Source organism: Erpetoichthys calabaricus, chromosome 3 (genome assembly GCF_900747795.2).
Source record: "Erpetoichthys calabaricus chromosome 3, fErpCal1.3, whole genome shotgun sequence".
NCBI lineage: Eukaryota > Metazoa > Chordata > Cladistia > Polypteriformes > Polypteridae > Erpetoichthys > Erpetoichthys calabaricus.
In genome coordinates, this window is record NC_041396.2 from 124,970,410 (window position 1) to 124,987,073 (window position 16,664).

Below are 16,664 nucleotides of genomic sequence, written 5' to 3' on the forward strand. Positions count from 1 at the left end.
TTAGGGGGGGGTTGCGGGTTCTTTTTTTTTGTGTGACAGGGGCTTGTTGAATTGTCCTCTTTGTGTGTGTCCCGTCCGTTGCTTGTGTGGGGGGGGGGGGGGGGAGCTTGGAGGTGGGTGTGGGATTTGTGGGGCGCGAACGGCTTCTTTTTTTTTGTGTGCTTGTTTCGTGTGCAATGGCTTTCGTGCGGCGCTGTGTGCGTCACCTGCGTTTGACTCCTTTTTTCTGTGGTCGCGGCGCCTCATTTCTTTGACTCCTTTTTTCTGTGCTCACTCCTTTTTTCTGTTGTCGCGGCTTTTCTGTGGTCGCGGCGCCTCTTATCTTGGGGCGCCTGCGCAGGACGTCTTTTTGCGGCTACGGCCCATGGCCGGATGTCCCTGCGTCCATCCGGTTTAGCATTCTCGGTTAGTAATGTGGATCAGGCCTCCCCATCAGCAGGAAATTAGGTGTAACTGGGTCCAAGTCGGCAATGTTTGATGACACATACCCCAGAGGCTTACTGTTCAAGATTCTTTCTATTTCAATGAGAACGGTTTTAAGTACTTCTTCAGACACCGACTGTGAACCTATTGTGTTGTAAAGGGCCTGCTTCACAGACCGAATTTCTCTCTCCCATGCGCCACCAAAATGTGGTGCTCCTGGTGGGTTAAAGCGGAAATTGATTTTTTGCTTTGCAAGCAATTTCTGAAGCTCTGAACTAAGGGTGGAAAATGTTTCTCTTAACTCCCTCTCTCCACCATGGAAATTTGTGCCTTGGTCAGACAATAGCTCGTAGGGTGTGCCCCTTCGAGCTATGAACCTTCGGAGTGCCATTAGGAAGGAATCTGTGTCAATATTATTGAGAACATCCAAATGCACACATCGGGTAGTGAGACACTTAAAGATAATGCCCCATCTCTTCTCACAACGCCTACCTTTCTTAACCTGAAACGGTCCAAAGCAGTCCATGCCATTGCTGAAAAAAAGCAGGTTTTTGAAGCCTCAATCTTGCTAGGGGTAGGTCTGCCATTTTAGGGATAAGGGGCTTTGCCTTTTGTTTACAGCAATCGGTGCAAGTATGTTGGAATTTGCGAACTGCTTCTCTGCCTCTTAGGATCCAGACATTTCTCCTTAATTCGGCAAACACTCTCTCTGGACCTGGATGATGAAGTTTGGCATCATATTCTTGAATGATTAATTTAGTGACTGGATGGTGAGGGTCTAAAACAATAGGATGAATTGATGACTGCATAATCTCTTCAATACGGCGCAATCGCCCTCCAACTCGGATAAGCTGACATGATGTGTCAAACTCTGGCACTAAAGTAAGAAGTCGGCTGGTGGCAGGAACAGGCTTTCCATTCTTCAGCAACATATATTCCTCAGGAAAACTGTCTAACTGTGAATTTTGAAAGATAAGAAATTCTGACATTCGATAGTCTTCAGCAGTAGGAATGGTTTGGCCACTCCTTATTTTAACTACAGCTTCTACTTGTTCCATCCATGTTTGGTATTCCTTAGGGTTAGGAATTAGAGGAGACGTCACCGTACTACCACAGAAGACACTCTTCCGTTGCTCTGCTTCAACTTCTGGAACCGTAATATTCGGCCTTACTGGCCATTCTGACTCAGGTTTATAAAGGAATAATGGGCCTTGATTCCATCTGTGTGGTACAGACAATTCAGCTAGTGTTCGACCCCGTGTGATATCATCTGCTGGATTCCTGTTGGAGTCCACATACCTCCAAGAATGGCGATCCGTTAATTCTTGGATTTCAGCTATTCTGGTTCCCACAAATACTTTAAAGCGGCAGGATTCATACTGAAGCCAGGATAACACAGTTGTGGAATCAGACCACAGAACCACTTGGTTTATTGTTAAAGTAAGCTCATTTTCTAAGAGTTTAGCTACCTGTGCTCCATTTAATGCAGCACATAGCTCTAGTCTTGGTATGGTTTGTCGACGCTTTGGTGCAACTCTAGATCTGGCCATAATGAAGGTAAGATGAATATTACCATCTTTATCTTCGGTTCTTAGGTAAGAAACGGACCCATAAGCTTGTTCAGAGGCATCACAGAATATGTGAATCTGTCTGGTAATAGGAAATAAGTCCATATCAACAGGTGTATAACATCTTGGGATACTAATGTTATCCAGAGCGTGAAGTTCTCCTTCCCATTCATTCCAGGTTCTTAATAGATCTTCAGGCAACATAGGGTCATCCCAATCTCTTTGTTTATCACACAATTTTTGGACCAGGACTTTGGCACGTGTGGTGAATGGAAGAATATACCCCAAAGGATCATACTGACTGGCGAGTACTCTGTATATGTGGCGCATAGTAACAGTTATCTTCTGCACTGGATGAGACTTGTACTTGAACGTGTCTGAGGAACAATGCCACTTCAAGCCTAAAGTGGATTCTGTGGAATCTGATCGATCCTGAGACAACCAGAGTTCTGTACTGATTGAACGGGCTTCTTGTGGCAGATGTTCTAGTATCTTAGAAAAATTGCTAGTCCAATGACGAAGGTCAAATCCACAATTTGACAAAAGATCTCTTAGTTTGTCTATCAGTTGCTTTGCCCTCTGGGTTGATGGTAGACTCTGCAAATAGTTGTCTACATAGAAGTTCCTTTCAACTAAGGATCGGATCTCATCCCCTGATTCAGTGTTGTCCGTTACATGTCGTTGAAGAGCAAAAATTGCACAACAAGGACTACAGGTGGCGCCAAAGGGAAGTACTTGCCATTCATAGATAAGGGGGGGAAATGCTACTTTCCAAATTACACCATACAAAACGGAGAAGAGGTTTATCTTCAGGTAAAAGGCGGATTTGGTGAAACATTCCTTTAATGTCGCTACCTACTGCTACAGGATGTTCCCTAAAACATAAGAGCACTCCTAATAGGGACGGACTGAGGGCTGGCCCAGGGAGCAGGTATTCATTCAGGCTATGTCCATGATATTTAAAGGAGCAATTGAATACAACCCGGTTCTTACCATTATGCTGAACCAGATGGTGAGGAATAAACCAAGATTCTTCAGAGAAGGTGATTGTTTCTGCTGGTGACTTAATAACATATCCAGCCTCCTCCAGTTTTTTAATTTCTTCATTGTATGCAGCTGCCTTTGTAGAGTCCTTTGACAGACGTCTTTCAATGCTTCGCAAACTCGGCATAACAGCTTCTTGGTATGCTTGTAGACAAGGCATATCTTACTTGCGTAGCAGTGGTGTGGCATAGCGGTTTACACCATCTACCATTACCTTTATCGTTTTCGCATGCAGTAGGTCTGTTTGCCAGAGTCTTTCAACATTTCTGAAAAGTTCAGACATTGAAGGGGTGAGGGTAATATGAAGGCATTGCTGTGGTTGCAGGTTCTCCTTAAGTAGTTGCGCTGGACCTTGTAATGTCCACCCTAATCTGGTCTTAACTGCTGCAGGACCCTCTGGTGGTCCAAGGCGCACAGGTGCAATAGGGGTGATCAAGTGTGGATGATCAGCTCCAATCAACAAGAGAGGGCATGCTTTATGAACAGGTTGTAGTGGAAGACCCTTTAAGTGATTGTATCGTTGCTGTAGGGTATGAATGTTCTGCCAGACTCAGTTGATCAGCTGTAAAGGCTCTTGTGATAAGATAATTCTTGTTAGGTTGCGAAACTGAAGCTATTCTGAAGGATACTGAAGCACCATGCAGTGTCTTCACATCTTATCTAATGGTCCTTACTATTAGATCCTCTGGTTCTCCTTTCAGACCTAGTTTCTGGGTAGCATCAGATAACAGGATTGTTCTCTGTGATCCATCATCAAGAATAGCATAAGTGTCTAAAACTTTATCTTGGTGTTGTAGACGAACTTTGATTATTTTAAGGAGGATACGGCTGGAGCCTTCGGGTTTATCTAGGTACAGAGTTTCACTTGTAGAACTCACTAAACAAATTTCTTCCTTTGGTGATCTATTGTTTACTTCATGCAGGATTTGAAGATGCTTCCTGTTACAGAGATGACATGGTTTCTTCAGTGTGCACTGAGCAGCTTGATGGGCTCGTCCACACCTCCAGCATCAATTCTTAGTTTTAATCCAGTTGATTATCTGCTCCTTATTAAGCTGTTGAAATTGAGAGCATTGACTCAGGTAATGCTCAGTGCTATCACAGTATGGGCAGAAAACTTTGCTCTTCTCAGGCTTCTTACTTGTAGACTGTGACACGGATGCTGATGATGTCAAAGTAGGTGACACTGAAGATTGCTCTGTGCCATGAAAGATAGTGGTCTGTCGGGTTTTAGCTCCTATATCTCTTCTGTTGTCTGGTCTGTGCATCGCTCGATCCTTGTGTCCTTTGCCTCTGGTCTGGCCTTCATAGTTTTGGCACCAAGATTCAAATTTAAGCCATTTTGCTAGATCCAGAAGGGTATAAATAGTGCCCGGTTGGTAGCACATTTGTCTTCTAAAGGATGATCGCAACTCCGAAGGTAATTTGGTTAGTAAACGAGCGACATGTGAGCCACAATGTAATTCGATGTCACCTTCTGGACCTAAAGTTTGGAGTAGGCCCACTAAGGCTTGTATCTGAAGGGCAAACTTTTCAAATCCTGCTGCATCACCAGGTTGAATATCGGGCAAGTCCATAACTGCGGCTATTTTGCTCAAAGCTAGGTGATGAGGTTGTCCGATCTTTCTGTTAATGCTGCCATTGTGTCTGTATAGGGAGTAACCGAGTTCAGAAATGAGTCAGCTATTAGACGTGCCTCTTCTAGCTTCAGATGATCCAACACCACCTGATATTTAAAGAGCTCGGTGGCATCTTCTGGCAGTAGGTTCACCAGAGCTAATCTGAGACGGGCAAACTCACTGGGATCCCTATGACTGAAATGTGGAATTGTTGGTTTTGGACCTCTATACGTCATTTCTTGCTTAATAACACTGTGCTGCTGTGCGTTTGAGCAGATGCAACATGGGAGGATAAGAACAGTGTTGTTCGTGTGGTACTGAATAGGTTTGAGTCAGTTCTAGTGGCTCCGACTTCCGAAGATCTTGATATTGTCCAATAGGAGTATGCAATAAAAAACTTGGTTGTGGAGAGCAGTGGTTTATAGATCCATACATAGGAGAAGATTCTTCACATACGTATTGAATGCCTGGGGGTTCTGGAACCATAAGAGCTGCTGCTCTCCTGATGGTCTATGATGAATGAAGTTTCGGCCTGTACTAGGTTCGCTGTCGTCAAGAGAGGTGCTTTCTTGTTTATCTGCCACTTGTCTATGCCGCGGAGCAGGTAGTGGTGGAGTATTTCGTCAAAGTTAAAGGCAATCTTTTGCTGATCTAATACGAGTTCTGGGTGCAGGCACTGGGGGAACTTGATCTTGGGTCAGTTGCCTGTGGGCTGAGGGCAGTTGTTGATTTATTTTTAACTGCTCTTGAATGTCTATCTGCATCTCCCATAAGCGCCTGATCTCCTCTCTCATGGACTGTGTAGTCTGTCTTAACTGTTGATTCTCAAGTTCAAGGTCGTGAATAACTAAGTTGTATCTCAGTGGTAAGAAATCAGCATCTTCTGTTTGAAGTAAAGGTGTTTTTCACATCTTGTACATCCCACGATCCACTGTAGTGTGCAATCTATTCTCTCCTCCATAGGAACTGTACTGACTGGTAGGAGATGAGGCTGTAAAGTGATTTGTTGACTTCATTGGGATGTAGTATTTATTGGTATACTCTTGATACCTTTCCTTATCAGGTGATGGGCATGCTGTATGGGCCACAGATGGTAAAGGAACTTGACCAGGATACTGAACTTCAAATTCTTTAAGATAGGCTGGTGGACGAGTCAAGCGTCGAGGACGGTCACTGTAGGACTGATACTCTGACATCCTTCTTCCGTTGTAAACACACTATCCAGCTCGAAGGACCAAAATTTGTAGCAAAGGACCACTTTATCTTTAGTATGTTCAGGACTTATAGTGTTCACTCCGGAGTGTCATTCAGGACACTGGCAAATGATGCAGAAAATTCCACACGGCAGCTTAGATTGAAATTGAACTAATTTATTTGGAGATATACACCTGCATTCGAATAGGTATAGGTGTATTTGTATGTGTGATCTGCAATAAAAAAGAATACATAAAACTTATTGATAAAGTACCCAAAGTCCACTAAATGGCAGTATTACTGAAATTAAGCACTAGCTTACCGGCAGTATAGAATCCAAATCAATAACGTAATCAGTACATTTAAACGACTTTGCATCTTAACATATAAAAACATAAAATACAAGGAAAATGCAAACGAACCCACCTCTGGTCATCAATGCACACTTATCTTAACTCGGTACACTGCTGATTCTTACTTATAACAAACAAATGTTTCTCTATGCAGAATTGACTATTGCGGCACTCGTGCACCTTCTTCACTTTTTTAACATCCCATAATAGACACTCTCGTGCATGCTGGGAGGTGCACCTTTAAATATGATCCGTGTCTCTTTATAATTGATATCTCTCTAACAGAGTACTTCGAAGACCTCCTCAATCCCACTAACATGCCTTCCAATGAGGAAGCAGAGCCTGGGGACTCGGAGGTGGGCTCCCCCATCTCTGGGATTGAGGTCACCGAGGTGGTCAAAAAACTCCTTGGTGGCATGCCCCGGGGGTGAATGAGATACACCCGGAGTTCCTCAAGGCTCTGGATGTTGTAGGGCTGTCTTGGTTGACACGTCTCTGCAACATCGCATGGACATCAGTGACAGTGCCTCTGGATTAGCAGACCAGTGTGGTGGTCCCCCTCTTTAAGAAGGGGGACTGGAGGGTGTGTTTCAACTACAGAGGGATCACAATCCTCAGCCTCCCTGGAAAAGTCTATTCATGGGTTCTGGAGAGGAGGGTCCGTCGGATAGTCGAACCTCGGATTCAGGACGAACAGTGTGGTTTTCGTCCTGGTCGCGGAACAGTGGACCAGCTCTACACCCTTAGCAGAGTCCTGGAGGGTGCATGGGAGTTTGCCCAAGCAGTCTACATGTGTTTTGTGGACTTGGAAAAGGCGTTCGACCGTGTCCGTCGGGGAATCCTGTGGGGGGTCCTCCAGGAGTATGGGGTACCGGACCCCTTGTAAGGGCTGTTCGGTCCCTGTACAACCAGTGTCAGAGCTTGGTCCACATTGCCGGCAGTAAGTCGAACCCGTTTTCAGTGAGAGTTGGACTCTGCCAGGGCTGCCCTTTGTCACCGATTCTGTTCATAACTTTTATGGACAGAATTTCTAGGCGCAGCCATGGTGTTGAGGGGGTCCAGTTTGGTGGACTCAGGATTGTGTCACTGCTTTTTGCAGATGATGATGTCCTGTTTGCTTCATCAGGCCGTAATCTTCAGCTCTCTCTGGATCGGTTCGCAGCTGAGTGTGAAGCGGCTGGGATGGGAATCAGCACCTCCAAATCTGAGACCATGGTCCTCAGCCGGAAAAGGGTGGAGTGCCCTCTCAGGGTTGGGAGCGAGATCCTGCCTCAAGTGGAGGACTTCAAGTATTTCGCGGTCTTGTTCACGAGTGAAGGAAGAATGGAGCGTGAGATCGACAGGCGGATCGGTGCGGCGTCCGCAGTGATGCAGGCTCTGCATCGGTCTGTCGTGGTGAAAAAGGAGCTGAGCCGTAAGGCAAAGCTCTCAATTTACCAGTCGATCTATGTTCCTACCCTCACCTATGGTCATGAGCTATGGGTAGTGACCGAAAGAACAAGATTGCGAATACAAGCGGCTGAAATGAGTTTCCTCCGCAGGGTGTCTGGGCTTTCCCTTAAAGATAGGGTGAGAAGCTCAGTCATCCGGGAGGGGCTCAGAGTAGAGCCCGCTGCTCCTCCGCATCGAGAGGAGTCAGATGAGGTGGCTCGGGCATCTGATCAGGATGCCTCCTGGACGCCTCCCTGGTGAGGTGTTCCAGGCACGTCCAACCGGGAGGAGGCCCCGGGGAAGACCCCAGGACACGCTGGAGGGACTATGTCTCCCGGCTGGCCTTGGAACGCCTTGGGATTCTCCCGGAAGAGCTAGAAGAAGTGGCCGGGGAGAGGGAAGTCTGGGCATCTCTGCTCAAGCTGCTGCCCCCGCAACCCGACCTCGGATAAGCGGGAGACAATGGATGGATGGATGAAATCTGCCATGCAGACCGTTTTTGCCCAGTCTCTTTCTTATGGTGGAGTCGTGAACACTGACCTTAATTGAGGCAAGTGAGGCCTGCAGTTCTTTAGACGTTGTCCTGGGGTCTTTTGTGACCTCTCGGATGAGTCGTCTCTGCGCTCTTGGGGTAATTTTGGTCAGCCGGCCACTCCTGGGAAGGTTCACCACTGTTCCATGTTTTTGCCATTTGCGGATAATGGCTCTCACTGTGGTTCGCTGGAGTCCCAAAGCTTTAGAAATGGCTTTATAACCTTTACCAGACTGATAGATCTCAATTACTTCTGTTCTCATTTGTTCCTGAATTTCTTTGGATCTTGGCATGATGCCTAGCTTTTGAGGTGCTTTTGGTCTACTTCTCTGTGTCAGGCAGCTCCTATTTAAGTGATTTCTTGATTGAAACAGGTGTGGCAGTAATCAGCCTGGGGGTGGCTACGGAAATTGAATTCAGGTGTGATACACCACAGTTAGGTTATTTTTAACAAGGGGCAATTACTTTTTCACACAGGGCCATGTAGGTTTGGATTTTTTTTCTCCCTAAATAATAAAAACCATCATTTAAAAACTGCATTTTGTGTTTACTTGTGTTATATTTGACTAATGGTTAAATGTGTTTGATGATCAGAAACATTTTGTGTGACAAACATGCAAAAGAATAAGAAATCAGGAAGGGGGCAAATAGTTTTTTTCACACCACTGTATGTACTACTCGTATTGCAGGACCTCACTCGTTTATCAAGTCAAAATTTATTAAAAATTTTAGCTCCGGGGTGCCCAATGCGTCAATCATATTAGTCTATCATATATTCTCCCTATGGCATTTGCCACTTGAATGACATACACAGTGGCCAGTCCGAGATCTCTTTTCTTCTAACACACTGGTCATCCCGCACGCACTATCAAACACGCGAGCTACTGTAAAACTCCGGCTGTGATCTAGTTAGCTTTCCAATTTATATCGACTAAAGAAGGGATTTAAAAAAAAAATTTGTTTGGGGAGGGTATGGGCTGGATGTGGAATTGGAAGAGGATTTTTTTTTCTCACAATGTCACAGTCGAAGTGCGTTTGTCTGATCTGTCAATCTGTCATTGCTATTCCAAAGAAGGAAAATGTGGAAAGGCACTTTCAAACTGTTCATAAACATTACAAAACTGAATTGAAAAAAAAAAGCACGTCCAATCGGGACGTTGGCGCTATACACGTGCAGAGCAGGTTAGAGATTATGAAAGCAGTGGAATTCGAAAGGCTCAAAAAAAAAAATAGTTGGCGCGATACACATGTGGAGAAAGTTAAAGAATATGAAAAGGGAAAATTAGAAAGTATAAAAAAAAAAAGAAAGTAAAGATCGCAGGAGCGCAAAGAAACGGAAATTATTACTCGAAAAAGGGAAAATAATCACCATGGACCAGATGTAATTAAAAAAAAAAGCAGGATAAAGCGAGGTCATAAATAAAAGACAGAGTAGAAAACCAAGTAAAATGTCATAAAAAGTTCAAAAACAGGGGGGCCAAACACATGCAGAGCAGGTTAGAGATAATGAAAACTGGAATTCAAAAGACAAAAAAACGTAAGCGTGAAATGCATGCAGAGCAAGATACAGAATATGAAAGCAGAAAAAAAGGACAGTGTCAAAACTTTGACAGATGGTTTCAAGCCTCAGCTTTACTTGAGCCAATCGCTACATTTAAGTGCTATCCATTTAGGGAAGATGTTGAGGGTGATTCACCCACATCAAAAATTGCAACACTGTTTCACCTAAAGCTCCTGTACAGTGGAGGATGAGATTTTGACACTACAGGAGGACATTCAGCTGAAGTCTGGGGCTCTTGGACAGTTTTGGAACCTTACTTACACAGGAAAAGTACCCAAACATGAGGAAATGTGCTACCCTCCTTGACTGCATTATTCGGCTCTACTTATTTATGCGAGTCAGCCTTTTCCCACATGAAGATTATTAAATCCAAATACTGTAGTGACCATAAATATATTGAATTGTTATTGTGCCTTAAAGGTTATTCAGTTATGCAAGGTACGACAACATATATTTTATGTTTAAAGTATACTCAGTATATATATATATATATATATATATATATATATATATATATATAATATATATATATATATATATATATATATATATATATATATAAAATATATAGGGTGGACGGTGGCGCAGTGATAGCACTGCTGCCTTGCAGTATGGAGACCCCGGTTTCGCTTCCTGGGTCCTCCCTACGTGGAGTTTGCATGTTCTCCCCGTGTCTGCTTGGGTTTCCTCCGGGTGCTCCGGTTTCCTCCCACAGTCCCAAAGACATGCAGGTTAGGTGGCTTGGCGATTCTAAATTGTCCCTAGTGTGTGCTTGGTGTGTGTGTGTGTCCTGCGGTGGGTTGGCGCCCTGCCCGGATTGGTTCCTTGCCTTGCGCTCTGTGTTGGCTGGATTGGCTCCAGCAGACCCCCGTGACCCTGTGTTTGGATTCAGTGGGTTGGAAAATGGATGGATGGATGGATATATATATCTATCATTTTTAATGTAGGTAGATCATTTCGGCCTGGTCATTTTAAAAGTAGCTCGCAAGCCGAAAAAAGTGTGGGCACCCCTGTTTTAGCTCGTCTTGCAAAACACTTACAAACCAAGTTACTCGCAATCCAAGGTTCCACTGTAAAGTAATTTTGATAAATATTTATGCATCTAATTTGGATGATAGATATTTTATCCAAAACGTTTTTTCATCAATCCCCAGTGTGAACACTCCTAAAATTATAATGGCTGGAGACTTTAATTCTGTTTTAAATCCAGACCTGGTAGATCATCAACTACAGTGTGGCAGAAGTCCAAGTAGGGCTCTGCAGCCCCCCCCTGGTGGCACCCATGGAACCTAACAAGGCTGTACCAAGCTACAACTCCCGTGGAGCCCTGCAGGAATCTGAGGTGCCACTACAACCCAGGGGAGCTGCCATCTAGCGCTTAGGAGAAGGCAGTGTCCTGTGCACATTTGGTTATCTGGTCCTTCCAATATATTGGCTTCCCGACTGGAAAAGGGCCACAGCCATCTGTCACATTCTATAATATCACATGACCAAACCAGATTTATTAAAAGCAGACACTTAACTTCAAACGTTCGGTATCTGTTTGTAGCGGGGGCCACATAGGTATTGTTGTTTATAGTGTTTGCACGCAGTCGCGTCTTGTCACAGCAACCCGTTTAAAGTAATATGTGTCTGTTTAAATGTCGTCCCCATAATGAGAAACGGGGAAGGATGCTGTGGGGAGGTAGCGACTCCTAGACACGTCAGTTCTGGAATTTTTCTGTTACATCCAGCTCGTCATTATTTAAACGATCAGGAGGGAGAGAAGAGGAGGAAGGTGACAGATGGAGATTTCAAGTACTGACAACCGATCAACATTATTCTGCTATTATTTATCACACCTGGTTCCAGTTTGATTCTCATTCCGCCAAAATCACAACAACACCATCATCACCAGAAACCCCGGGTTTGGACATTAATAATCCAGTATTCGTGGAGGAAGCACGGTGAGGTCGTTCTGTTTTACTCGGGAGATTCAAACGCATCCATTTTTGATCAGTCATCCGTATTCTGAACAGCGATTTACCCGGACTCAATTTCACGTCCATTGTCAATCAGTACTCATACATTGATATTATTTGTGTTTTGTGTTTGTTATACGTTTACAGGGGCAAGGGGGTTTTTGTTATTGTACAAGTGTTGTTTTCTCTTAGCTGCTTTGGTGGAGGTATATATATAGATGTAGTTTACGTCGTGGATTTGTATTCTTGTATCTGTCATTGTATTGTATTTAATATATTCCCACACTTATTTTACATGTTTGCTTTCGTTTGCTAGTCTTTGAACTGTCGATTGGGGAGGAGGGAAAATATTATTTGTCAGAGGTATGGCTTGGTATAGGTAGGTTTCCTCAGTAATTCATCCAGGCCACAGGTCCTGGTAGTGTGGCTGCCGTCTGGGTAAGGGGTCGGCCATTACATGTTTAATGTAATAATACTTGCCCGTAAAATTTGACGCACCAGAGATCTTTTCATCTTTGAATGTAGAAAAATTCCTTTGACAGTCGCATGAGACTGCCTATTCATCACATTGCTCAAATCTAGGTTTGCCCCAAATATATGTTCATGGATAAAATTACTTTATATAAGTCCAGAAGCCTTTGCCTGTATTAACAACATGATCTCAAACTATGTCAAACTAGAACATGATACTCGACAAGGGTTTCCTCTGTTAACATTGCTTTTTTCAGTCACCATTAAGCTTTTAGCCATTCACTTTAAAAATTCATTCAAAATAAAGGGTATTTTCAGAGAAGGAGTTCAACAGAAACTATCACTATACGTAGATGATATGGTTCTGTATGTACAGTCATGGCCGAAATTATCAGCACCCCTGGAATTTTCCCAGAAAATGCACCATTTCTCCCAGAAAATTGTTGCAGTTACAAATGTTTTGGTAAACACATGTTTATTTCCTTTATGTGCATTGGAACAACACAAAAAAAACTGAGGAAAAAAGCCAAATCTGAAATCATTTCACACAAAACTCAAAAACCGGGCTGGACAAAATTATTGGCACCCTCAACTTAATATTTGGTTGCACGCCCTTTGGAAAAAATAACAGAAATCAAGCGCTTCCTATAACCATCAACAAGCTTGTTACACCTCTCAACTGGAATTTCCGACCCCTCTTCTTTTGCAAACTGCTCAAGGTCTCTCAGATTTGAAGGGCACCTTCTCCCAAAAGCAATTTTGATATCTCTCCATAAGTGTTCAATCGGATTTAGATCCGGACTCATTGCTGGCCACTTCAGAACTCTCCAGCGCTTTGTCTTCAACCATTTCTGGGTTCTTTTAGAGGTATGTTTGGGGTCATTGTCCTGCTGGAACACCCATGACCTCTGACGCAGACCCAGCTTTCTGACACTGGGGCCTACATTGTGCCCCAATATCTTTTGGTAGTCTTCAGATTTCATGATGTCTTGCACACAGTCGAGGCATCCAGTGCCAGAGGCAGCAAAACATATTAGAACCTCCACCATGTTTGACTGTAGGTACTGTGTTCTTTTCTTCGTAGGCCTCATTCCGTTTTCTGTAAACAGTAGAATAATGAGCTTTACCAAAAAGCCTCTACCTTGGTCTCATCTGTCCACAAGATGTCCACCCAGAAGGATTGTGGCTTCCTCAAGTACATTTTGGCAAACTCCAGTTTGGTTTTTTTATGTTTCTGTGTCAGCAGTGGGGTCCTCCTGGCTCTCCTGCCATAGCGTTTCATTTTGTTCAGATGTCGACGGATAGTTTGAGCTGACACTTTTGCACCCTGAGTCTACAGAACAGCTTTGAATATGTTTTGAAGTTGATTGGGGCTGTTTATCCACCATTCAGACTATCCTTCGTTGCAGTCTTTTATCAATTTTTCTCTTCCGTCCACGTCCAGGGAGATTAGCTACAGTGCCATGTGTTGTGAACTTCTTGATTATTTTGCGCACAGTGGACAAAGGAACATGAAGATCTCTGGAGATGGACTTGTAGCCTTGAGATTGTTGATATTTTTCCACAATTTTTGTTTTCAAGTCCTCAGACGATTCTCTGCTCTTCTTTATGTTCTCCATGCTTAGTGTGGCACACTCAGACACACAACAGAAAGGTTGAAGTCAACTTTTCTCCATTTTAACTGGCTTCAGGCGTGATTGGTATATTACCAGCACCTGTTTCTTGCCACAGGTGAGTTCAAACAAGCATCATATGCTTGAAATAAAACGATCTACCCACAATTTTGAAAAGGTGCCAATAATTTGTCCGGCCCATTTTTGGAGTTCTGTGTGACATTATGTCAGATTTGGCTTTTTCTGTTTTTTGTGTTGTTCCAATGTATATAAAGGAAATAAATATGTGTATACCAAAACATTTGTAATTGCAACAATTTTCTGGGAGAAATAGTGCATTTTCTGGGAAAATTCCAGGGGGTGCTGATAATTTCGGCCATGATTGTATCAGACCCACAAACACCTTTACCAGTAGTCCTTAATGCACTAGCAGAATTTCAAAAGATATCTGGACTCAAAGTCACTTTGTATAAAACTGTTTTTTTTTCAGTGAACTCTTTAGCACACAATACTAAACTGGACATCTGTACGTGCATTTTATTACAGTCTGTTCAAGGTATCGCAACAAAAAAAGAACCGTTTATAAAATATTTCTCTGAAGAATTAGTGTGCCAAATTTCAACAGAATCAGTCCCTGAGGGGTCCTGAGTTTTGTAATGCAGACAGAATGCACCTATCTCAGTAGGTGAGTCTCATATTATATTCAAATGCACCTAAAATGACACAATAGGTTTTTATTGTTGCACCGTCTGTACAAAATATAGGAATTCTTTTTAGTTTATTTAAATATGTAATCTGAAACTCACATAGAGATGCTGGAAAACTAATGCATATTTGTGAGATAATAAAAATATAGACTTAATTTTGTGTAAGTTAGACAATAAACTCCTGGTGCAGGTAAGTCATTCTTTTCACAAAATTATGTATCCAGTCATGAATGAATTTAGTTATCATTGTCTTTATATTAATCCTTGGCAATATTTTCTATATGATTGTGAGAACATGCTTTTTATAATTTTGCTTTATTTCTCTCCCTTTTTAGGTGTTGGAACTCGCAACTATTACAGAAAGATCGGCTATGAGTTAGAAGGGCCATACATGGTGAAAACACTTTGCTAAAGGATTGTGTGCCTAAATAAAAACAGCAGTATCATGAGAGGGGTGGTTTTTCTCTGACATATTACCAAATAAACTAGTTTTGTATGCATGGAAAAATTGTATATACCATTGTTACATGTGTTTGTTACAGTAGCCATGTTTTGTTCATTTTTCATTCCATGAAACAATTTTCTCTTGTTGAAATAAATTTGGGTGTTTTTTAAATTTGATTTCTTCAGTAAAATTTTCCTAATGCTGTCATTTCAATTTCCTGTGTTAGTGTAAATATTTTATAGTGAGGTAAATTTAATTATCCATTTTGGGACAAAATTTAAATTTTCTTCTGCTAGTGTTGTAAGTATAAGTAATAATATTCTTAAACCCACTGAATTAAATTGCATATGAGAATATTATGTGATGCTAAATTTACATGAAAACAAATAAATTACCATTAAAATGTCAAATTTAATCATAACATTTAAAACATTTTTTGCATACGCTAATACATACAAGATCTTTTTTAATATGTCATTAATGATGAAAAGGCATACTGTACCTAATTTATGCCGTATAATAATTACAAAAGTAAATTAAAGTACTTTAATTTGCTGAAATAAACTGATGTTCTCAGGGTTTATTTTTCCTATTGTTTGCTTTAAATTTTGGGCTCAAATTCCAAAGGCAGAAAAGTATATTTGTTATTATTAGGGAACCTACTGATCATCCAAACTTGTGTGTAATATGGTACTTTACTGTGCTATCTATTTAAGACACATTAAAATGTAAGTAATCGACATAGACCTCAGCATTAATTAGAATGCATTTTGTAATGCATGTAGCAGTGAAACATATTGCATTTGTTATCCCAACAGATGGGACAAACAGTTGGAGTAATAAAATGCATTACTGTAAACGTTTGGAATCTGCCATCTTTTAGAATGACAAATTCAGTGCACATGTCTGTTATATGCTATTTAGTGTGAGATAGATAAAAGCAGTGTAAATGTTTGTGAAATGCATTTTATTACTATAAATTTTTGTGATGCACCATCTGTTGGAATGAAGGAGGCATAGCAACCTGACAGACACACAGACACTTGTCCTTTATTAAGGTTGCTACTGTGGAAATACAATTTTTTCAAGTACAAGTTATAGTCCTCTCTTCATTTGTTTAGTGATGTTATTGAAGTAGGATCGTTAATACTTTAAATTATGGCTATAAGGTCATCATGATGCTATGGATTAAGGTATGGTAAGCAGAAATTAGAAAAGAGTAGTCACTGATCTGTGTTGTATGTTTGCTGCATTCTTGGTTCACATCAATCCACCTCTCAAGATCCCATTGCAACATAGAGAACTTCTAGAACAACTACATTAAATAAATAGCACTATTTTGTCTATGCCAATTATTCTGATGTTTGAAGTGTTTTCTCGCTCCAGTCTGTGTGTAATTAGCACAACTTTCCCTGTGTCTAAAACCCAAGCAAAGATATACATGCAAAAAAGCTAGTTTTGACTTGGCGCCCTGCAGTTGACTGGAATCCTATGAAGGACTGGTTCCTGACCAACTTCAGACCTTGCAAACCGATTGATAGCACAAACACACTTTATTTTTTCCAAAGAGGAAATATAGCTTTTTTAACAGAAGCATAATAAATAAATTGTAATATAACAAACAGTATCAACCCCCTCAAAGACACACCAAAATTACTAAAAAGAAAGAAAACGTATATCTTGAATAAAGGTAAAAATTCACTGTCACAGTGAAGCATTATAAAGGCTTTTTGTCATATGTA

General features: G+C 41.9%; 1 protein-coding gene across 1 annotated transcript in view; it reads left to right on the forward strand.

Annotated features, from left to right (window-relative positions):
* Nucleotides 1–15,501, forward strand: part of elp3 (elongator acetyltransferase complex subunit 3) — a 435,450-nt gene extending 419,949 nt beyond the window's left edge. Inside the window, exon 15 of the mRNA XM_051924270.1 lies at nucleotides 14,813–15,501. Within this exon, the coding sequence (XP_051780230.1) occupies nucleotides 14,813–14,889 (77 nt within the window). The 3' untranslated portion in view covers nucleotides 14,890–15,501. The remainder of the gene's footprint in view (nucleotides 1–14,812) is intronic.
* The last annotated feature ends 1,163 nt before the right edge of the window (nucleotides 15,502–16,664 follow it).